This window comes from Periplaneta americana, chromosome 6, assembly GCF_040183065.1.
Source record: "Periplaneta americana isolate PAMFEO1 chromosome 6, P.americana_PAMFEO1_priV1, whole genome shotgun sequence".
NCBI classification, from domain to species: domain Eukaryota; kingdom Metazoa; phylum Arthropoda; class Insecta; order Blattodea; family Blattidae; genus Periplaneta; species Periplaneta americana.
The window spans coordinates 158,934,828-158,959,067 of NC_091122.1; the positions used below are offsets into that span (position 1 = coordinate 158,934,828).

The 24,240-nt window shown below is 34.4% G+C and overlaps 1 protein-coding gene across 3 annotated transcripts in view; it reads right to left on the reverse strand.

Annotated features, from left to right (window-relative positions):
* Positions 1–23,023, reverse strand: part of egg (SET domain bifurcated histone lysine methyltransferase eggless) — a 69,538-nt gene extending 46,515 nt beyond the window's left edge. For 2 of the 3 annotated variants that reach the window (XM_069829383.1, XM_069829381.1), the window contains exons 1-7: positions 22,914–23,023; positions 18,718–20,601; positions 15,435–15,543; positions 15,155–15,298; positions 11,808–11,905; positions 9,233–9,485; positions 3,072–3,142 (exon numbers count right to left, since the gene is read on the reverse strand). In XM_069829383.1, coding sequence (XP_069685484.1) covers positions 3,072–3,142; positions 9,233–9,485; positions 11,808–11,905; positions 15,155–15,298; positions 15,435–15,543; positions 18,718–20,601 — 2,559 coding nt within the window. In that variant the 5' untranslated portion in view covers positions 22,914–23,023. The remainder of the gene's footprint in view (positions 1–3,071; positions 3,143–9,232; positions 9,486–11,807; positions 11,906–15,154; positions 15,299–15,434; positions 15,544–18,717; positions 20,602–22,913) is intronic. The other variant, XM_069829382.1, reaches the window with a different exon arrangement.
* Positions 23,024–24,240: the final 1,217 nt, after the last annotated feature.

Consider the following 24,240-nt stretch of genomic DNA (forward strand, 5'->3'; position numbering starts at 1 on the left):
AGTAATTTGTACTTTCAAAGAGTTTGGTATTTGAATCTTCTTCACTACTAAGTCTTGTCCTCGTTCATGAACATCACAATCAGTTGATAAATTATTTCTCTGTGAACTTAAATTTTTTTCCTCATTTCTTGAAAAAGAAGGGTGAATTAATGGCTTAAAGTTAGTATTAGCAGCAGCCATCTCTATGGCATTTGCCGTTTTCTGTTGCACAGAGTTATTCTGTTGGGCTACAGGTGGAAATGCAGTGTTATTTTGAACTGGAGGATTTTTTTCTGTGTTGTACGTCTCTGACTGATTGCAGCTATTTTCCTTCAGAGAAGATTCATTCAGCGATACTGAAAAACGAAATGATGGGTATTGACATGAACTATTCTGTGGTGCAGGCATTCCAGTATGCATGATGTTTCTTTGGAACGAAGAAATATCATTACATGTAAAATGTTCTGTTTGAAAATGAAAATTTTTCATACCAGAAATATTTTGCTTTCTTCTCTGTCGTTTAGAAGGCCTCACTCTTCTCGGTGGTGCCCACTTCTTATGTGTAGAATATGGATGAGTATTACTTACATGTGGTGATCTTGAACAGAATGACTGTTGTTGAGAGTAAGATTGATTATTATGTTCACCAGGTAACAAAGTAATTTGGGATCCATCATCCTTCTCATTGTGTTTATGCTCAAACGAAGCATTATTACTGGCTATAGCAGATGCACTTGGACATAAAGCAATTTTATGATCCATTAACACAGAATGACAGCCTTCTTGGGACACACTGTTGGTGGTTGGTGGGACAGGAACTGATGGATTTTCATGGTTTATGTCCAGGTCATGACAATGTAAATGTGGTGTGGATTTAGATGGACTCTGGTACGATCTCTCTTGAGTCAAGGAGGAACTAGTTATTGTCACTGGCACAGGTGTTTGCTGAGATCTCTCCTCTACTGCTGAACTCTGATGAGTTTTTTGCTGAAATAAATTGATGAAGGATTCACAAATTTGGAATGATTTTGTGAGATTAGTACTTTATTAGCCTTAAAAATGTCCCAATCCCTATATCTTTGTCTTGATCTTCGAACTCTTTTGTATATGATTATGATGAAGATTCTGAGGACAGGGAAGAAAAACAAAGTAAGTTAACAGAATAATAAAATCATTAATAACAACTGCGAGGGATGTAGCGTATGCGTATGCATGCATTGGTGTGAGTGCCCGTGTGGGAAATTTCACAATATTTTACTCAAACAGTGACAAATTAAAAGTATTGCACTAAGTAAACTGACCAGCACAAAAACACAACGCCTGAAAAAGTTAAAAAAATTGGTACATAAATATTCATTCAACCAAGGTTCACTTTCTTATACAGGGTTAGTTAAAAGTCCCACACCACCTAAATAACTTTTGAAGCATATGGTTCAGTAACATGAAACTTGGTATGTGAGGATAACCATATACTAAGAACTCAACAGTGGTATTACCGAGTTTTTTCTACTTCTCTTATTTTAAATGGAACACCCAATATATTATTTTATTTTTGAATAGTACTCATTAAGAGCTTTTCAAAAATTACCCACACTTGATACTTCTGTACAAATTCAGTGCCTGAGTGAGAGGTAGGAAGCTGTGTTTAATGCAAGAGGTGGTAATATGCGCTTTTTAAGGTAAAAGAAAAGAATCAATGAAATGCTGCAAACCAAACAGAAAAGAGTCAGTAACATTACTGAGTTTAATAAAAAAAACTGTGAAAGTGTAAACATCAATTATATTATTTGAAATATTCTTGTGCAATTTGTTTAAGGGCAGCGGGCTATGAAAGCATACAAAAATTGTGGCAAAAAATGCACTGACACTTTTGATAATATCTACCATAATATTTACGACAGCCATACAGATATTTTATCACTGAATCTCGAAAGAAAGCTGAATTGAATGATAGGCCTATATAGTTTACTTAATTTAGATTATTCATTTGTCCTAAATAATTTGTTTAATTGTTGCGACAAATCGAAAATATTTGAAACATAAGATCACATAGGTACAAATTCCCGGTAGATTAATGATCTCAGATCTTACATATACTCACAGCTATAAGAAACTCACTTTTTATTTAATTTGAGAAAGATCTGCCAGTTTTGTGATATTTTAAAACATTAGAGTTTGGAAAAAATAATTTTCACAGCATGTATAAAATTATAAAACTAATTTAATTTTCATGTTATTAAAATAAAAACTGAGTTTCATTATCATAAAGCAATATGTGAGATCTGGTACAAATTTGGGACCAATGGCATCATTAGTTTACGAAGAAAATGCACCTGTGTGTTCTTATGTTTAAGTATATTTTCGATTTGTTGCAACAATTAAATAAATTGTAAAGGACAAATTAATAATCTAAATTAAGTGAACTATAAGCCATTCAATTCAGTATTCTTTCAAGATTCAGTGGTAAAATTTATGTATGACTATCATAAATCTTGTGATAAATATTGTCAAAAGTGTTACTGCATGTTTCACAATAATTTCTGTATGCATTCGTTACCTCTGCCCTTAAACTCTTATAAAAAAACTGTTTGTTTTTCAACTGATTATGAAGCTTAAAACCTAATATTAAACCATACAATTAAAAGATAACTCTTCATGAAATTCATAGGAAAGTAAATAAATCATACTTTTTTTAATTTGAAGTGTTGCGTTTTTGTACCAGTCAGTGTAGGAAAAGAAATGACAATATGACTGTAGAAAACATTTCATTTTAGGGGTTCGAAGTCCATTAAACATGAACTGTTGTTAAAGGTCTGTAATAATTTTTGTAATTGGGAAAAGGAAAAAATATAGAAATTATGTTGCAGGTAGCATTACTAATTATTAAGAAACCAGGCATTAAGAAATATTAATCAAAACATAACAGAAGTAAACCAAATCATAATAATTATATTATATACTCTCAAACAGTCCAACAATGAAATACCTTAATTTGAATACAATTCAGATAGGAGTTTCCTATGTCCATGTGTAGCTACATTTATTTTACGTGACATCTGCAAATGATAGTATCTTTTCACATAAAGACTTACCATTTCACTGTTAGAAGTTCCAGGAAAAACAGATCGTTGAATCTGTGTGACTTTCTTCGTTGCAACACCTGCTGAGAAGAGAAATGTACACTGTATGTAACGGTATTAACATTGTTTAGTGCTTAAAAAAATAAAAATAAAAATATTTTTAGTTTTCTGACAAGAAATTTTCTGTGCCTATACAAATTACGAATACCAAATATTTCATTCAAATTAAACTTAAGAGGTAATGAATGATACATCGCATTTATTGAGTAATTTCTCCCCAGAAACTGAAAAATCTGGAGACTTTTTTTCGTAGCATGTATCAGGAAGTCTGAATTATCTACATATTGAAACGATATATTACCAATTTTCACTGCTGAGTGAGATAATGTAGGATCCCCAACATTTTTGAAGTTGCTGATTTAGCCTACTTCAGGAACATGGCATCAAAAGTTTCCTCAAAACACTTTCACTTTTGTACAGATTTAACAGTCAATAGTTTTTCCACAGTGGCATTAGAAAGAGAGATTCTGAAATGTGTTTTGCTTACTTGGCTAAAAATCATTTCACATTCCGCAATGCTGTGTGAAATTGAGACAACACCAAATTGGTAACAACAGGCCCTGGATCCATTCCTTTGTTCTGAGGCAGGCATAGAGGATTCTTGAATTCACAGTACTACTTCAGAACGCTTTCTAATCTCTGAAGGAATTTTACAAACGTAGATCTACAATCCTTCGAAGTTCAACAAACAAATTATCCCTAATTTGTATATAACTCACAAAAGTGATAATGAATACTTACTGAAACTTTGCAGAAACCATAACATAAAAAGTCGCGTGGTTGACAATTGTCAATAAAATCTTATCTACACGAGTTATACGAGCAACTTTAAGACTGAAACTACAGAATATTATTATGTGAGCTATGATCTACAGTGGACTATAGTGGACTTTATGTTGTCAGCAAACAGCTGGATACATTAAGAAGATTGATGTGAGCTTTGTTATGAAGGTACCTAAAGCCTCACTGTTGTAAACCTTTTCTTGGAAATACAACAATAAAAAGAAACACGCTGGTGGACAGTTGTTCCTCATGCAAGTACTCAAGGGTACGAATTAAGATTTCTGAGGAGGGGGGGGATAGAATCCTAGATAGAGAATATCATACATAAAATTATTTGATATGGATAAACGCTTGGTCGCACTGAGTTGCTGCATAATGATAATAATAATAATTATATCCATAAGCAGGCTTAAGATAAGATGAGTAATTCCTAAATTATTGATTGTTGTCAGCTTGCTGGTGATGATAATACATCAGTATTATTTTCTTTGCTTACCGGTACTTTATATTGTACTTTATAAAATATACTCGTATTAAAACAATTATATTCTGTGAAGGGGGGACAGAAGTTATCCCTGGCAGGGATGAAAATATAAATTTATGAGACGGGGATAACTTTCAAAAAAGGGGAAATTCCCCCATGCCCCCTGTTAATTCGCACTCTGACTAAAAATATGAAGTCTCCAACTTAAATACGGAAAGTTGGCAGTTATAAAAAAGGTGAGAGGAAGAAGAGTACAAGTCAGTAAGTCTCAACACCCTTGAACAATCATGACAACAAGAACCAATCTCGGTTAATGTGGTCATCCTGCTGTAAGTTTGTTTTAGATAGGAGCCTTGTCCTCAATAAAGGTAATTTGCTGTAACTTAGGTTACTAGTCAACAACTGGGAGAAAAGAACTGCCACTCTATCCCATTATCTCCTGGTGTGGTTGTCTCATGAGTGATGGTGAGTGATGCTTTACACATGCACGCACGCACGCACGCACACACCACCCATACACCCACACGCTCCCTACCCCGACCCCCACCCCGACACCCACACACCCCACCCCCACACACCCGATCCCCACTCACAACCACCCCTACACACCAACCCCACACACACTACCCCACCCCCTCACCCACACGCCCCATCCCCACCCCCACACAGACACACACTCCATGCTCACTCACTCACACAAACATCAAACTTGACAGTGAAATTGCAAAACTTGTAAATAGGATAGTGAAAGTGAAGTTTTGATAATTTTTAAATTATAATTTAGTGTGTTTCTATTCTTATTGTTGGGTTTGGTAATTTGTAATTATATTTTAAGATGACTATTACACTTTTACTACTTCACACTACTTTCGACCAATAAAATGGTACGAAAGGACGTCTTTCAATCAATCATGGCTGCTTATCACACAATTTTATCGCGTCCCTAGCATTTGTTTAATTTTATCGCGTCCCTAGCATTTGTTTATTTTTATCACTACCCTAGCATTTGTTTCTTTGTTTGCCAATATTTCAAACTGCACTGGTCTGGACGTAAAAAAAACAGAAAATTACAAACCACTCCAGTCGATGCACAGCACTTTCAAATATGACTCGCATCGGCATTCAAGAACAAGAATTAATAAAGATATATGAAGAGCACCATTCGGAAATCCTGAATGAGTTGAGGGATTCACCATGTACATCAACGAGTTCACTTCTTTTACGCACACGTCCAATATAACATCAACTGAACCACCAACCACTAAAACATTCAAATTTGAAAATTGTACTTTCAATAATTGTTTCTTTTAAAATTATTCATGTTTATTTTTTATTTCATCATTGTTAATTAAAACGTTTCTTGTTTATTTCATCATCCCTAATTAAAACTTTTCTAACACTTGTTTATATTATTTAGGTTATGTTTGTTATAGCTTCTGCTATATTATATTATGGATAGTCATGTATCAGAGATTGTTTAATACTAAGATTTATTGAAAATCATCTGTCAAGTGACGTTGATTATTGGGATCCGGATGATTGAAGTGAAATGCAAATGTTTTAATAAAAATGAAACTGAATCAACAAAGCCTTCATGACTAGTAACAGTCCACAGAGTTCAATGATGATTCCATAGTTGGCACAACTGATACTGGTAACAAGAAAACATAATCATAAAATACTACTGCCATCTAGCGTAATGTTGAGATGGTACAATAATACATTTGAAGCATAGACAAATAAATAGAGATTAGAAGACAGTTGTATTTTCGTAAGCCAATTAATATTTTATTGTATTGGAGTACTTTGTTACTTCTAATCTTTATATACTTTCTTCTAATCGTGTAATAGTCAATTAAATCCCACTCGAGTTTTGATTTTCTCTAGATAAATCTGCTCGTGTTCCACTCGCAGATTTATCGATAAAATCAAAACCTCTAGTGAGATTACTGTTGACTATTACACTCTTACTACGTCATACTACTTTTGACCAATAAAACGGCACGAAAGGACGTAATTCAACCAATCATGGCTGCTTATCGTACAATTTTATCACGTCCCTAGCATTTGTTTAATTTTATCGCGTCCCTAGCATTTGTTTAATTTTATCACGTCCCTAGCATTTGTTTCTTTGTTTGCCAACATTTGAAACTGCGCTGGTCTGGACATCAAAAATATATATAAAATTACAAACCACTCCAGTCGATGCACAGCAGTTTCAAATATGACTCGCATTGGCATTCAAGAACAAGAATTAATAAAAATCACTGAGCATACCTATGCATCTTCTGAAATCCCATTTACAAATAAATGAAGAGCACTATTCGGAAATCCTGAATAAGTTGAATACACCATGTAGGCCTAAATCAACGAGTTCCACTTCTATTACGCACACGTCCAATATAACATCAATTGAACCACCAACCATATTCAAATTTGAAAATTGTACATTCAATAATTATTCCTTTTAAAATTATTCATTCGGAAATTCTGAATAAGTTGAATACACCATGTAGGCCTAAATCAACGAGTTCCACTTCTATTATGCACACGTCCAATATAACATCAATTGAACCACCAACCACATTCAAATTTGAAAATTGTACATTCAATAATTATTCCTTTTAAAATTATTCATTCGGAAATTCTGAATAAGTTGAATACACCATGTAGGCCTAAATCAACGAGTTCCACTTCTATTATGCACACGTCCAATATAACATCAATTGAACCACCAACCACATTCAAATTTGAAAATTGTACATTCAATAATTATTCCTTTTAAAATTATTCATTCGGAAATTCTGAATAAGTTGAATACACCATGTAGGCCTAAATCAACGAGTTCCACTTCTATTATGCACACGTCCAATATAACATCAATTGAACCACCAACCACATTCAAATTTGAAAATTGTACATTCAATAATTATTCCTTTTAAAATTATTCATTCGGAAATTCTGAATAAGTTGAATACACCATGTAGGCCTAAATCAACGAGTTCCACTTCTATTACGCACACATCCAATATAACATCAATTGAACCACCAACCACATTCAAATTTGAAAATTGTAACTTCAATAATTATTCCTTTTAAAATTATTCATGTTTATTTTTTATGTCATCGTCGTTAATTAAAACTTTTCTAACACTTGTGTATATTAGTTAGGTTATGTTATAGCTTCTGCTCTGAGAGGATAAAAAGAACTTCTGCTATATGATATTATGGATAGTCACGTATCAGAGATTGTTTAATATTAAGATTTATTGAATAGTAATCATTACAGTGTCTGTATCTGTCTGTATGAAGACACTACTGCTATCTAGCATGCATCTAGCATCTGCTCGTGTTCCACTCGCAGATTTATCGATAAAATCAAAACGTCTAGTGAGATTACTGTTGATTATATTCTAATTGTATGTGTAATTTATAAAACTGATACTGTGGAACTATGTCCATGTCCTTAATGTCTTTTGATCTATCTGTGTAACTTATTGGTATATTATCTTTATCCTTTTGTGTGTTTATTGCTTATTGAATTGAAATCTGTAACTAGGAAAATGTTGTTGTTGTCTAATGCCAGACATTTGACAATAAAGTCATTTGACCTCTTGCACTCCAATATTTTTCAAAGATATTATCATGACTAGCCACTGAAGCACAGATTTTGAGGTGTTCCGAATCCATTTCTTGGTTTGAGTTGCACAATGGGGAGTTAGGGGACTGATATATTCCAATTCTATGCAGGTGTTTGGCCAAACAGTCATGGCCTGTTGCCAATCTAAATGCAGCTACAGACGATTTTCGTGGTAAATCGGGAATTAACTGTGGATTTTGATGCAGAGAGTTCCATTTTTTCCCTTGGGATTGAGTTATCAAATTTTGTTTGTTGAAGTCTAAGTATGTAGATTTAATAAATCTCTTCACAGAGTAATACGTAGATTTAGTAACAGGTCTGTAAGTAGCAGTGCTGCCCTTCTTTGCTAAAGCATCCGCATTCTCGTTTCCCAGGATTCCACAATGGGATGGTATCCATTGGAATACAATTCTTTTATTGAGTGATAATAATTGAGAGAGCATTTTAGTTATTTCTGCTGTTTGAGATGAAGGTGTGTGTTTAGAGACGATTCATGGAATAGCTGCTTTGGAGTCTGACAATATAACTGTGTTCCTAAATTTATTGATGTGGCATAGAAGATTCCTGAGACATTCACTTATTGCAATGATTTCTCCATCAAAGCTTGCTGTTCCATATCCAAGAGATCTACAAAGTGAGAAGAGACAGCACATAACACCTGCACCGGCACCTTGTTCTCTGGAGATCAAGGATCCGTCGGTGTATAAATGAAGCCAGTTTTGTGGAGGGTACCTAATATTAATTGTCTCTAAAGACAATTGTTTCAGTATTTCAGTGTTTACTTCTGATTTCAGTATTTCTTCTGTAGGAAAATGTAGGAGTGATATATACGTAAATTATTATTTAAAATTGTAACTAGGGAAACATAGGGTCTTATAATCTTGAATTAATAATGCTAATGTAATTTGTAAGTTTGTAAGTAGGAAGGTGTAAGGATTCATAATTTGGAATGGTATTGAACTATAATTTTATTGTCATCGTATATCTTATCACACAGATATTTATTGATTACACAACTGGTAAATTTGCAATCTTAAAAATGTAATTATCTAGAAATGTCAAAACATGTAATATTACAACCTATGTAATGGAGCATGTTGAAATATATACTGTAAAAAAAAAAAAAATACTCCACCCCTACACACAGACAAACATGACAGCCCGCCTGCCCATCCACCCACATACCCACACATAAATGTAACTTACCAATTGGTGACTTCCTAAGCAAATCAGATGGAGAAGAGCTAGCAGATGATGTAGGTGTGATATGCCTCGGCCTCACAGGACTCGTAGCAGCACTAACAGGGGTGGTAACAGTTCTTTGTATTGCCTGGTATTTCTGTTGCCTGTTGTATACAGTTGATGGTCGTATGGTCTCCATTGATCTCGTAGGAGACAAACGAATTATTGGTGGTCTAGTACCACACTGGCTGTCATCAATAGTTAGTGAAGGCAGTTCCTATTGAAAATGAATACCATATTTATTTACGAAATTAATCCTAAACATATTTCTGTCAAATGTGTACATTGGATGGGTACACCACACGATCCTATAATTTTGGAAGTGGAAGTCTCATTGTCCAAACAAAAAAAAAAAGAGAAAACTCCCTAAAATAGGAAAGTATCAATGGCTCTCAATACTTCTAAGCATGGATGGTATTGAGGTATCGTGGACTCAACTATAATTTTTAATTATATTACTAAAAGAATTTTAACAATTTCTTATTATACAGTACACCAATATAATTTCCCACTACAATAGGAACTAAATAAAGAAGTTTTATATCCATTTGAATTACACCTTTCAACGTGCTTAGTTTATTTTCTTCTATGTCTAATAAACAGTGAACTCTTATGCCCAATCATTTCTGGCTGTTTTCTTTTTTGTAGCTTGTTGCTTAACGATGCTGTATCAACTACAGTGCGTCAAGCTCAGGCTCAAACTTGGGTTGGCCCATGTAGGCAGATGTGCAGAATCACAATGGGTGGAGAGTGGATGACTCACTTCAAGGACACGCAGCATGGCCTTAATGTGAGTCACCCACTCTTCACCCCCTGTGATTCTGCACATCAGCCTGCCAAAGGCAGCTGGATAAACACCGTGACCTACTACAATGCACATGGAACATGCATACAAGCTATCGTCAGCCCAAGTCTACACTGGACGCACTGTACTAGGTTGTTTATCGTCAATGAGAAGGTAATAACAAGATGCTATTAGGGGAGATGAGGTCAAAGATTCATCTGAGATTACCTGACATTCAACTTATAGTTTGAGGAAACCTTCCATAAACAATCAAGTACAGTAGAATCCTAGCATGCAGGCTTTCACGGCCGGTGTCTAGTTGAAATGGAGCTTTCGGGCTAAGATGCCGTGGTCTACTGGTGCAGATTTTACCAGACGTTTCTTCTACTACTGCAGCAGACATCTTCAGTGGTTAGGTATCCTCGGTCGAAGTCTTCCGCTCGGGATACCTGCTACAGGTATCCCGAGCGGAAGACTTCGACCGAGGATACCTAACCACTGAAGATGTCTGCTGCAGTAGTAGAAGAAACGTCTGGTAAAATCTGCACCAGTAGACCACGGCATCTTAGCCCGAAAGCTCCGTTTCAAACAGTAGAATCCCTCTTATCCAGTACCAAAGGGACCAGGCTAGTTCCAGATACGAGATTTTGCCAGATAATTAAATAAATACCGGTGTATAAAAAAAGAAAGTTCGTATTTCATAATGCCAAATGTTGAAACTGCAACCATGTGAAGCTTATTTCTCTATCACTTGCTCATAACTGAATAAACATAAAAACTGTGTGGATTTTCTTTATTAAAATGCATCACACAACACAAAACATACACTAATTTTAGGTTCGAATATTTACGAAAACTAAAGTTTGTGCGAACTTCCTAATACGGCAACACTCAGCCCGAACATAATTAAATAAACATAACTGTGTGGATTTTCTTTATTAAAACGCATCACACAACACAAATAATACACTAATTTTACGTTCGAATATTTACTGAAAACGAAAGTTCGCGCGAACTTTCTAATGTGGCAAAACTGACGCTCAGACTGTTGCAATGTGGCAGATTTAAACATTTTTTTTGCACCAAGCAGGAATCGAACCCATGTTTGAGTGCAGGTCCAGAATGACAGGCAAATGCACTACGTTATTTCCTGAGCTATCCCAGTGGCTGTGTTTTCAAATTAAGTAATTCTCTAATAGAAAATAGTACTGAACCAAAAATTGTTGTACCATTATCACAATGGTGGTCAAGAAGAAAACCAATTAAACTAATGATGTAATAATACTTAAGTAAAAGTTCTAAAACCAAAGTTTCAGTGTAACTAATAAACACAAGCAAAAGTCTCTAGTATTTCAGGGAAATAAACTGTCTCTACAGACTGCCAAAAATGTTTTTTTCCGAAACATTTCTGTCTGCTATTAGTATTAGTCGTTTCCTTGCGCCATTTCTTTTTGGCATCCCATTATAAGTAATTCAGAAATTTCTTTTCCACTATCAAAATTTTTGTATATCAGAAGATATTATTAGTAGAAGGTATGATAAAAACGTATATTTTAGTCAAATACTTCTACATAAACTTTTCGAACTACTACAATAATTCCTATATACATGTTAAGGGAAAAAAAAAAAAAAAAAAAAAAAAAAAAAACATTGATGGTAAATTTACTACAAGCACAATCAATTTTTAACATATTTAAAAACACATAAAATTTATAGACTAATAAATTTGACAGAAAAGTTGTAATTAATACTAACCCGAATTTTTGGTGCATAATCCTTGTAGACATCATGCCGGATATTATCCATTTTTCTCTGTAGTTCATTTAGAAGATTATCTGTCTCCTTGAAAGCAACTAAGACACAAAAATCTTTCAATAAACTCGTTCAGATAAATATGAATACCTTAAGGGCTTAAAAAATATAGTAATCCACCTGTATGTGTAGGATAAGTTCCAAAACTTATCAAGGATACACAAAACTGCAGATAATAGCAAACTCTATAAGTAAGTATTTTTTCAATAACATGCATAGCTATAAAATATATATATATATATATATATATATATATATATATATATACATAGCTTAATTTAGAAATTACAAACAGTAAGACGTTAGGAGACGCAAATAATAATAATAATAATAATAATAATAATAATAATAATAATAATAATAATAATAATAATAATAATAAATATGTTTACATTATTACATTTGTGAACACGTGTGTTATACAGAGTGTTTCAGAATTCAACCAAGAAAATTTGCCTGCTTATAAAGGGTTGTAGACAAGCAATTTGAGATAGGGTATCCAGGATCTAAGTTATAAGTTGTTAAATTTGTTTACATTTGATACTCATAATACAGTATTAAAATAAAATGGGGGTAAGGAATGGTAATGGGATGGTTTCGGATCTTATTAGGGATTGGATGAAACTCAACTAATTAACCGTGTTTTCAAAATTTAGCTTTCGCAGAATCTGTAAAATAATGGATAGTACACAACTGCATTGCTTTTTGTTTTACCCTGATTAATTTGGTTATCGTTTATATTCTAGGATGGAAGAATAGCTGGAAGAAGAGCAGTTTGGCTTCAGGAAGGAAAAAGGCATGAGAGATACAATAGGACTGTTATGAATAATTGGCGAAAGATACCTAGAGAAGAATAAAGGGTGTATATAGTATTTGTGGACCTAGAAAAAGCATTTGACAGAATGGATTGGAATAAATTGATGGGGATTCTAAAGAAAATTGGCGTGGATTGAAAAGAGAGCAGGCTCTTCAGTAATCTTTATATGAAACGAGTCAAAGTCAGGACAGGAGAATAAATGTCAGAAGGACGTGAAATAGAAAGAGGAGTACAACAAGGATGCCCTTTATCACCTATCTGTTTAACATCTGCTTGGAGGATTTAGTGAAAAACTGTTTTCAGAACACGGAAGGAATGATAGTAGGAGGAAGAAGAATAAAGTGTATAAGATTTGCTGATGATATGGCGTTGTTAGCAGACGAGGAGATGATACTAAGGGATATGCTACTGGAGCTAAATGATAGCTATGAACAGTATGGAATGAAGATAAATGCCAACAAAACGAAGACCATGGCCATAGAAAGAAAAGTAAAGAAGGTAAACTTGCCAATTCTAAATGGGGCAGTAGAGCAAGTGGACAGTTTAAAATACTTGGGATGTGCTATATGCAGTCGTACTATATGCAGTAACATCAGCTGCTGCCAGGAAGTCAAAAGGAGAATAGCAATGGCAAAGGAAGCTTTTAATAGGAAAAAGAACATCTTCAGCAGACCTCTGGAGGAAGAACTAAGGAAGAGATTAATGAAGTGCTTTGTGTGGTGTGTAACATTGTATGGAGCAGATACATGGACATTACGACGAAGTGAAGAGAAGTAACTAGAAACATTTGAAATGTGGATATGGAGAACAATGGAGCATGTGAAGTGGACAGACAGAATAAGAAATGAAGCTGTGTTGGAAAGAGTGAATGAAGAAAGAATGATGCTGAAACTGATCAGAAAGAGGAAAAGGAATTGGCTGGGTCACTGGCTGAGAAGAAACTGCCTTCTGAAGGATGCGCTGGAAGGAATGATGAACGGGAGAAGAGTTCGTGGCAGAAGAAGATATCAGATGATAGACATTAAGATATATGGATCATATGAGGAGACAAAGAGGAAAGCAGGAAATAGAAAAGATTGGAGAATGCTGGATTTGCAGTGAAAGACCTGCCCTTGGGCAGAACCCTATGAATGAATGAATGAATTTTTACCTATTTTAGAAGAGAATTATTATCAGCATGAAGCTGTTGTGTTACAGATAATGCATCAGACCTCAGACCAAAAGGTATTACACTCGAGTCCCTCCATGATAGGGTTTCTTTTTTTTTTAATCCCACTACTTCAATCAGTGGCGTACTGGTTTAAAAAATATTTCACGCCATTATGTGTAAGTTTGAACCCGTAGACCCCTAGTTTCCTATCTCAAAATGCTTACTTAGGACCTCGAACTCATTTCACTGGCATTATCACCTTCATCTCACTCAGATGCTAGATAACCACATCAACTGATAAAGAGTAAATTAACCAATAAAAAGGAAACCTCCACAATTCCTTAAATTTCTTTGGCTGAATTCTTAAACACCCGGTAGATTTTAGGATCTTTCATTTTTTGCTTCAGTATACAGTTCCACCAAACCTTAACTTGTTTATTTTACTTTTTCAATATGGCGATAGATTCCCAAAAACAAACAAAAGAATTACTAGTCACGAAATTAGTGAAATCTGCAGCTTGACGGGAGTAATTCGACTGCAAATGCATGTGCAATAAAAATTTTTATGCTCGACCATGCCAAAATGTAGTAATTATACACCTGGTAGCAGTCCTTTAATGCATGTCATTAAAGTACAGGTCTTCAGCCAATCACAAGTCAGCTTTGTACCGTTATATCGATTATTCTCGGATATGCAATCGACAGACAATTAGCGAAAAGTCACGGAGGCTGGAAATCCAATACTGTCGCAGAAGGTTATGTTCTGTTACTATAATAATTAGCGTTAATTGTAAATAATATTCAAATAAAATCAATTTGTCGTCTCGTTTTTCAATTCTAAATCATTTTCCAGGTTATATCAGACTAATGTTCATTCTTATTCTGTGCCAAGGTCAATGATATTCGGCCTCGGAAAAAATCAATACTTTCGCATCTGCGCACATCTCACAAGTCAGGTAAGTTCGCACATAACCATAAAAAGTCCTAATTTTCAATACTTTCAAGTCAGAAATATGGTCGAGCATAAAAAGTCGTATGAAACTTGCCTATAATGGTAATTAAGACGCTCGTATGAAAATTATGAAACAAGCGCTGCGTCTTAATTACTATCATTATAGGCTCATTGCATAATGTACTATACTTTGATGGGATCCAACAATATTCCTAAACGAAAATTAGACCTGTGCAATAAAAATTCTGTATGCACAGAATCATTTAAGTCCATGCATAGCTTTGAGGAAACATTATCATAAAAGAAAGTGTACTATGGTATAAAACACATTATGAACAAACATTCCAAAGCTCACACTTTGTTCAACTTACCACTTAATTCATCCATTTTATTTGTAAGTATTTTTTTCGATTCTTCTATCTGAAAATTAAAGTCATAATTCTCCATTGTGGATTCCATAACTTCCTGCAGTTTTTCCTCGAGATCAGCAAGCACTTCCTCAGGCAGGACTTCTTCTACAAAATTAATAACAAGAATCCTCGATAATCAAACATTGTAGTCATTTTGCAAAAACATCTGGCAATCGTGTATTTCAATTAAAAAACAAACACATCAATATAATAATTCTTAAGGGTCACAAAGTTTGAATACCTTCATCAGATCCTTCCTCATCAGAATCTGTGAGGACAACCGTGTCATTCCGAGGCTGGAATTTGACTGTCAACAATGGTTTGTGTTCTGAGAGAACGTAAGACAAATGCTGGAAATAAAATAAAAAAAGACACCTGCATATTACATGCAAAAATTAAAAAATGATTTAGCACAAGAACACTATTGTACACAATACCATCAATGGAAGTATAATATGTGTGTCCATACAGGGGTGTGCATAAGTAGGTATCCAGTAATACAATATAGTTTTATTAAGTACAAATGAGGATTACCACTTACCGTTACAATCAATGTGACCAATCGGCAACATCAATTTAACTGCCTGATCAATCCGTGATCGATTCTAATCCTCATTTGTACTTAATAAAACTATATTGTATTACTATATACCTAATTACTTATGTACCACCTTGTAGTAGGTATACGTAACTTTTAACGAAGTTAAACATTGAATCCACCATAATTTAAGTCATAAAGGCAAAATAAATTTCTTCACATTTCTAACTAATGCTTATACACAGCAGTACCCAATCCGCGAAATGTTTTTTCACGAATTTCTGCTAATTGAGTGAGAGAGTTAAAAATATTTATAGGTATGAATGAGACTCTGTCTGTAGACACGTTTTACGATGGCAGTTTGTTGCGAACTTTGCTCGTTTTTTTGCAAATTTGGCAATTTTTTACATTAAAAGCAATTTTTATGAATATCAATGAATCGTACATTCATCGCTCACGAAATTCCATTATTTTATTTCCGACAATGAAACATTCAAAATAAGTACGAAAATGGGTTTAATATTTTATCATGTAGAAAGCATGGCTGCTCAGAATCTTGAATCTCTTTATATAAAACATTTCAGACTAAATTTTTAATGTTAAATTCAAATGAAGATTACAGCGGAAAAGGAAAGTCATAATTCTCATAAGGGTGATGCCACCATATAATTCAGTATAATACTGCAAAATTTATGGCTGTTCCTAATGAAAAAGTAGGAAAGAATGACTGTATCTGTGATAATAAATCTCCTTTAACAGTTTTGATAATAAAAACATTTCTAGTTTGCAGTAAATATACTGAAGTAGATGATGACCTCACCCTTAAGAGAATTGCAACTTTCATTGTTTTTCCTGTGTACTCTTCAAATATGTAAAAGGGTTATTGTCAAACACAGGAAGGAGACCCATTAATTGCCCATATTGAGGACTTAATGGAACCGGCCTGAACAATAACCTAGTGTCCAATCCCTACCTTCTCGTGGTGCAGCTGTTACCATTTTGCTTATGCAGAATGAATTAATGGGATGGGCTACCCACCAAACAGCACTGGTCAGCTTGGTGGGCTTATGACTGAGACTGATCCTTTTTCTATTCTAGTATCAGCCTCCCTTTTCTTTCATTTTGCTCTTTCCTATCCAGCCTCCCTTGGCTAACTCTTGTTCTTTTCGACTCTGATGGTATTACAGCACTTGGAGATCATTTCTTCTATCCTTTTCCTCTATATCTATCAATACTTAATAAACCCTCGTAGGTACTCACCTAGTGATGGTGAGGTAGCTTCTATCCTTTAGATATGTTATGTTTATTTAACGACGCTCACAACTGCAGAGGTTATATCAGCATCACCGAATGTGCCGGAATTTTGTCCCGCAGGAGTTCTTTTACATGCCAGTAAATCTACTGACATGAGCCTGTCGCATTTAAGCACACTTAAATGCCATCGACCTGGCCAGGGATCGAACCCGCAACCTTGGGCATAGAAGGCCAGCGCTATACCAACTCGCCAACCAGCTCGACAATCCTTTAGATTGAGTTAATAAATAATCAAGAGGTACCTACATAAGCTGTAAAAACATCTACTACAGCCCCACTCTTTTTCACTAACAATGATGGCTGATCTCAATGTAAAGTGTTCCGGAGATAAAATAGTCCCTCGATTGGATCTCCGGGTAGGGACTACACTAGAGAAACTAAAAACTATATTTTAAAACATGTCATAACAGACACAAATTTAGCCTATTCTACAAAAAGCAATTAATATACTATTCTAGCACAACATCAGCAGACATTATTTTACAAAATTCATTACCCAGTACAAAGAATGCACAAGCCATTTTATGAATTTCTCAATACAAAATTATTATTTAATATATACATCTTGATTACACAACTTTTAACACTGTATCACTTCGGAATATGTATGGTAAGACTTTCCTGTGTTAAATTTCAATGTACCTCTTTTACATGTTTCGACCTATTTATGGGTCATTTTCAGAACTGGTCGTTGTAGGTCTTGGCTCCACTTGTTCTGTTTCTTGTGAGGGTGTGTTCCTGTGGTATAGTGTACATCACACTAACATACGAAAACAAAAACACACACAAAATTGCAACCTCATTCAAGAAATTAAATTACAACATCACATACAGAACAAATAACACTCTATAAAAACATCTCAACAACACAAACAAACAAATACAACCACACAGGCGTATACAAACTCAAATGTAACACCTGCAACAACTTCTACATAGGACAGACAGGCAGATCATTTCAAACACGTTACAAAGAACACATCACAGCCATAACAAAATTACAAAACACCTCCACATATTATGCAGAACACATCACAAATGCTAACCACACACAGAGAGACATCAACACAGACATGGAAATACTACACATCCAACCAAAAAGCCAGAAACTAAACACACTAGAATAATATGAAATATACAGACACACAAAAACACACCCCAAACGAAATTCTCAACACACAACTCAACTTCAAAACACACACACTCTTTGACTCTACACTATACCACAGGAACACACCCTCACAGGAAACAGAACAAGTGGCGCCAAGACCAACAACGACCAGTTCTGAAGATGACCCATAAATAGGTCGAAACATGTGAACGAGGTACGTTGAAATTTAACACAGGAAAGTCTTACCATACATATTCCGAATATTATTTAATATTCAGGAAAATGCTTTTAATTATGAATAAGTAGGCCTACTGTCACAAGTTATCAAGAGATAAAAACTTTATTAATAACACGTTATTAACAACTTTATCTCTTAAAATGTATATCAGTCATGCAGAGAAATACAGTCATATGAAAAAGGCCAGACTGAACTGCCTGAAGATAGAATTTGTCTGCGACAATCAATGCTCTTTATATTACTTGACAATCAACAATACCATGTAGTTGCTATCTGTGCACTAATTATCTATTACTCTTAAACACTGTTATTACTGTACGTACCTCTTGATGCTCCATAGCTTTTTCAAAACAAGCCTGACACACCTTCTCTGCCTTCCCCTTTTTGTATTTACGACCATAATAAGTTAGAACAAACACAGGGGCACTCCTCAATTCTTGTCCAGGAGGAGATGCACACTCAATATTGCAACAATTCACACCTTTTGGTGCGTTTGATTTACTCTTCTTTCTCTTCTTTATGGTCTCAATTTCTATGTCGTCATCATCATCATCTAGATCAATAATAATTTCTTGGGTTTTCTTTCTCGTCTCTCCTTGAATCACAACCTCTGGACTACTATCACGGTTACTACTCTTATCAGTTCCTTTCTTTCTTTCAATCATTACAATCTCATCATCGTCGTCGTCATCATCAATGACCATAGGAGAATCGATATTGGTGGCATTAACGTCAACGAAGTTAATCTGGTAAGTATCTGGCTCATCAACATCCATTTCATCCTCATCATCTTCTTTTGACTGTGATTTCCTTTTACCATCATCTGACTGTTTGTCAGAGGAGTCTTTGTCTTCATCATCTTTATCATCTACGGATTCAGTTGCATCCGATGTTTTAGTAAGTTCACTTTCTTTCTTATTACTGGATGTATCATCTTCCTTCTTATCATTGGATGCATCATCTTCCTTCTTATCACTGGATGCATCATCTTCCTTTTTATCATTGGATGCATCATCTTCCTTCTTATCACTGGATACATCATCTTCCTTCTTATCAATGGATGCGTCATCTTCCTTCTTATCACTAGATGCATCATCTTCCTTCTTATCATCAGATTCATCAGTTTCCTTTGTCTCCTTCATTTCACTGTCCTCAATATTTGAATCTTTTACTTTATCATTATCCATTTCATCAGCATCTTTTTCACTGTCCTCTCCATCTTCCTTTTTTTCTTTTTCAGTATCTTCATTCTTCTCTCTTTTAATATCTTCATTTTTCTCTTTTTTAATACTGGTACCTTCATTATTTTCTTTATCAATGCGTAAGTCATTTTCCTTCTTTTTTATGTCATGAACTTCTAAAATATCATCATCTGTTTCACTACTACTTGATTCATCCTTCTTTGTTTCATCACTGATCTCCATGTCATTCTTCTGTTCGGTTTCTTTAATTTCTATGTCTTCCTTCTCTTCGTTGTCACTCACGTCTAAATCTTCCACCTTTTTACTGTCACCTTCAACACATTCGTTCTCTTCCTTATCACTAATTTTTGTGTCTTCAATATTTTCAATATTACCTTCCACACATTCTTCTCCTCTTTGGTCAGTAACATCAAAACTCTCTTTTCCTTTACTAATTTCTCTGTCACCCTCATTCTTTTCTTCGTCATTTCTTTCTTTACAGTCCTCCCTTTCAATGAATAAGTCATCACTTTCTTCCTTTTCTTTATTTTCCATTATTTCACTTTCTCGTTTATTGCTATCTATTTTTGATAATTCTTCCTTTCCCTCAATATATTCTTTATTTTCTGAAATCAAATCATTCTTTATCTCCGATTTTTCTTCACAGTCCTCATCCGAGATAACTTCATCTACTTCCATCACAGCATCACCACTTTCGCTGCATCTGTTGGTTTTGTTTTCTTTTTCTTTTTCTTCTTCTTCTTCTTCTTCTTCTTCATCATTTTTGATGTTGCTTTCAGTTTTATTTTTATTATTCAATTCACATAATTTATCTACAGTGTCACTGTCTACTGAGCATTTGTTCTCCTTATTATCAACACCGATATGCTCAGATTGAGATTCGTTATTATCCACAGAAACAGGAGACTTATCAGTGCCTAGTTGTAGGGCTGACAATTCTAAAACAACATCATCCTTTTTTCCAGACTCTGTCTTTTCGGCATCAGTGTCATTATCACATTCCATCTGTAAATGAGAAAAAAAAAAAGTATATTCTCAAATTAATGTGAGAGTTTTGTATGCAGTGAACATTAAACATTCAAACAACAAAATCTTTCCTATGTTAAACTTTTGAAGGAATGGGAGTACAATCACTGAAATGAAAAAGGAAATACAATATATGAAGCAGTTGAAAAACTAATAAACATTGTCAAGAAAGAATGTGATTTTTAGGTGGAGTCGAGCACAGTTTGTTGGCATTGAGGAGTGAAAACATAACAGAGAGGTTGGTTTTGTATTTATCTACCATTGCATCAGCACTCAAAACCCTAGCCCAAACACAGAGATGGAAATGATGTTTGATCAGTTGGCTTCTGTTACTATCTGCTTCTTGTACTGTATTAGAATATGGTGTCAGCGTTGTGCTGTGTTAAATTGCATGTTGTTAACATCCTGTGACATATTGTAGGTCTATACAGGGCTGGGCAGTATTTGAAATACATGTATTTGAAATACATTTGTATTTTGTAATTTGTAAGAATTTTCGAAAGTATTTTGTATTTAAATACATAAAATTGATGTATTTTATATTTCAAATACTAAAAATACTTTTTTCTTCTTCTTGTCCTTTAAGTTTTGGATTTGGATTTGAAGAATGAACTTCTGTCTTATTTACCAACCCATTTCAGATGTGCTAGCCATACACTTAGTTTTCTTGCCAAAACTGATTTCCTTAATGCCATAAAAAAATCTCCAACAGCATCAAGGATCCATCACCCAACACTTCCTAAATGTTCAGCATTATGGAATGCGTCTAGAAGACCCAAATCCTCAGAAATTATATCAGATGTCTTGAAATATTCATTGAAGTTTCCTTGCCCAACTCGATGGAATTCTCTTTATGACTCAATCTCTCAAAAATTGCACTTTAAAGATGTTGAGTTTCAGTACCTTGAAGAATATTGTACAGTTCTGAAACCCATTGCCGTAGCCCTTGATTTAATGCTAAATGAGAAGACATGCTATTACGGCCAACTTTTGTCCACATTAATTTCCCTCAAAAACAGATTACATATTCTGTTATCTAGTAATCTATCCCATCTATTCCAAGTAACTCCAATTTTAATAAGTTTGCTTTCATCAAGATTTAAAGCGATGTTTGATCTGACTCCAGAAGCAAATTGAGCTATTTTGGCAGCTTGCTTGCACCCATCATTTAGTATGAGATGGCTACCTGACACTGCCTCACCAAATGATAAGAAGAGGACACAGAATAGGATGTGTGAAACCAGTTGAGCAGTTCTCTGTTACACCTTTGGTCAGTTCAGACTTTGAAGACGACGAAAACAATTTTTATGTTTTCAGCTCAAGTACAACACACTTTGAAAAGCAAAACGAAAAGAACTTGTCTACTGAGGAGTATGAGCTCATACAATTCTTCAATGGCAAAGGGACAACCCTGTGCACTCTAGAGAATTACCCAACAGTGAAACAAGCTTTTATAAAGTATAATACAAATTTGTCTTCCTCTGCGCCTGTAGAAAGACTGTTCTGTTTTGCAGGATTTATTCATTCACAAGCAAGGGGATCCTTACCTGATGAACTTTTTTGAAAAACTATTTTTTTTTTAAGGGAGCAGTAATTATTCATATGTAGCATAATTTCATTGCTTACTGGGAAAGGAAGAATGTTCAGTTACAATGTTTATATAAAACTTCGAGGTAAAAATACTTTTAATGTTAATATAATATTTTAGATTTTCAGTAATATTCTTATTTCTTTATGCCTATATATTGTATCGAGTATTTGAAATACAAATGTATTTTGAGTATTTGAAGCCTAAATCAAACCATTTCCACCACAGGATAAGACACACAATGCATGATGAACGCCTCCAAATATTAAGGCCTAAATAAGTATATATATATTGCAATGAATTTCTCATCTTGCGATCGGAGAGTTAAGCTATTCCATAAAACGCTACTGTACATAAGCTTTTGTTATGGTTTCAGTGCTTATTTCAAAGTTGATACAATTGACAACTATCAATCATACACGTCGAAATTTTTAATTTTACTTCTCTGAACGTTATTATGCACATATAAGACTTACTTAGAACTTCTAAACGATATAATATCTATGAATTTATTTAATATATAGTATTATAATACAGGAAGCTAAAAGACTGTTTTAAAATCCTTTGTAGAGCCTCGTCTGGTGCTTAATTTGAAGGCAAAACAGCACAGTGTGGGTAGGCTAAACATTCGTTCGAATAATACATATAATCATCTAAATGCACATCAACGTTTTATTATAGTTTCGTCAAATAAAAACTATACCTTAATTAAAACCTTATCCTTAGCATTAGACGCTTAAACACATTCAAAACACGGACATACACAGCAGACAACATAAATAAATACCAATTTCACCAACATTTCAGCGTCAAATTCTCTGGACTCAAATAACCAAACAAATGCCTTACCAACCCTTAGAAATTTAAGTCGTTATTTGTTCATGTTAGAAAAATACATTTCACATAATTTTAAATAAAACTCGAAAGCATCTTGAGGACCAACCATTGAATGGGAAGTGAACCTTCATTACCTGAATATACATAAATATATCACAGTAAACTTCAAAGCCCAAGTAATGTATGTAGATTTAAAAAATTAATACAAATTATTCGACGCGATCCGTATCACTTAAGCCTAGATCATAGAAGTATCCTTAAAGAAAGTGAGTGAGTCTCAAAATTAATCTTGTGATAACGATTTCTGAAGTCATTAAATACTGCATGGATTAGAGAGCAAAATATTCAAGCTCCATCCGCTTTCATTCCATAGATGAACACCATTCCCGCGTCTTTATTGCAAGGAATAATTATTTAAGACTATTGGCTAAATAAATAGATGATTGTATACATTAGGTAAAGAGTGAATGAGGTATTTTTAATTTAATCTCTGCTTTGTATTCTGGATCCTAGTGGCACAGTCTAGTATATACAGTCGCGAAGCTCAATACGTAGTAAATATGCAAAGATTAGGTAGTTGCTCACCACTAGGATCGCTAATATCGCCTCATTACAGGCAATGCAAAATAGTACCGTCACAGTCTATTGTTTCTAGCACCCTCAAAACTCAACCTTCGTGACTGTATATAGTAGACTGTGCTAGTGGTCAGCCGTAGATATCAGCCAGATGTCCCAAATTGTGGAATTTGTGTGTTCTCGATGGTTCATAGGTCGCTAAACACAACGATATTATCGATATCAATGAGCTATGAGTCACTGTTGCATTGCAATGTGGCATACCTAAATCCACAGTCTAGTATATACAGTCACAAAGTTCAATACGTAGGGAATATGCATCCATAGATAGTTGCTAACCACTAGGATCGCTACTATCGCCTCATCACAGAGTATGCGAAATAGTACCGTCACAGTCTATTGTTTCTAGCACCCTCAAAACTCAAGCTTCGTGACTGTGGCAAAACTATTTCATTACCAACGTAGAAAACTAAATTTCTAGTATGTGTCACCAAAAATATTATTTTCTCTTTTATTTTAAGAGGAAAGATGTTTTATTGTATACAGATAAAATAATTGTGTTTTTTTTTATATTTCGGATATTTCTTTACAACTGCGTTACCAAACAAAGGTAGGTA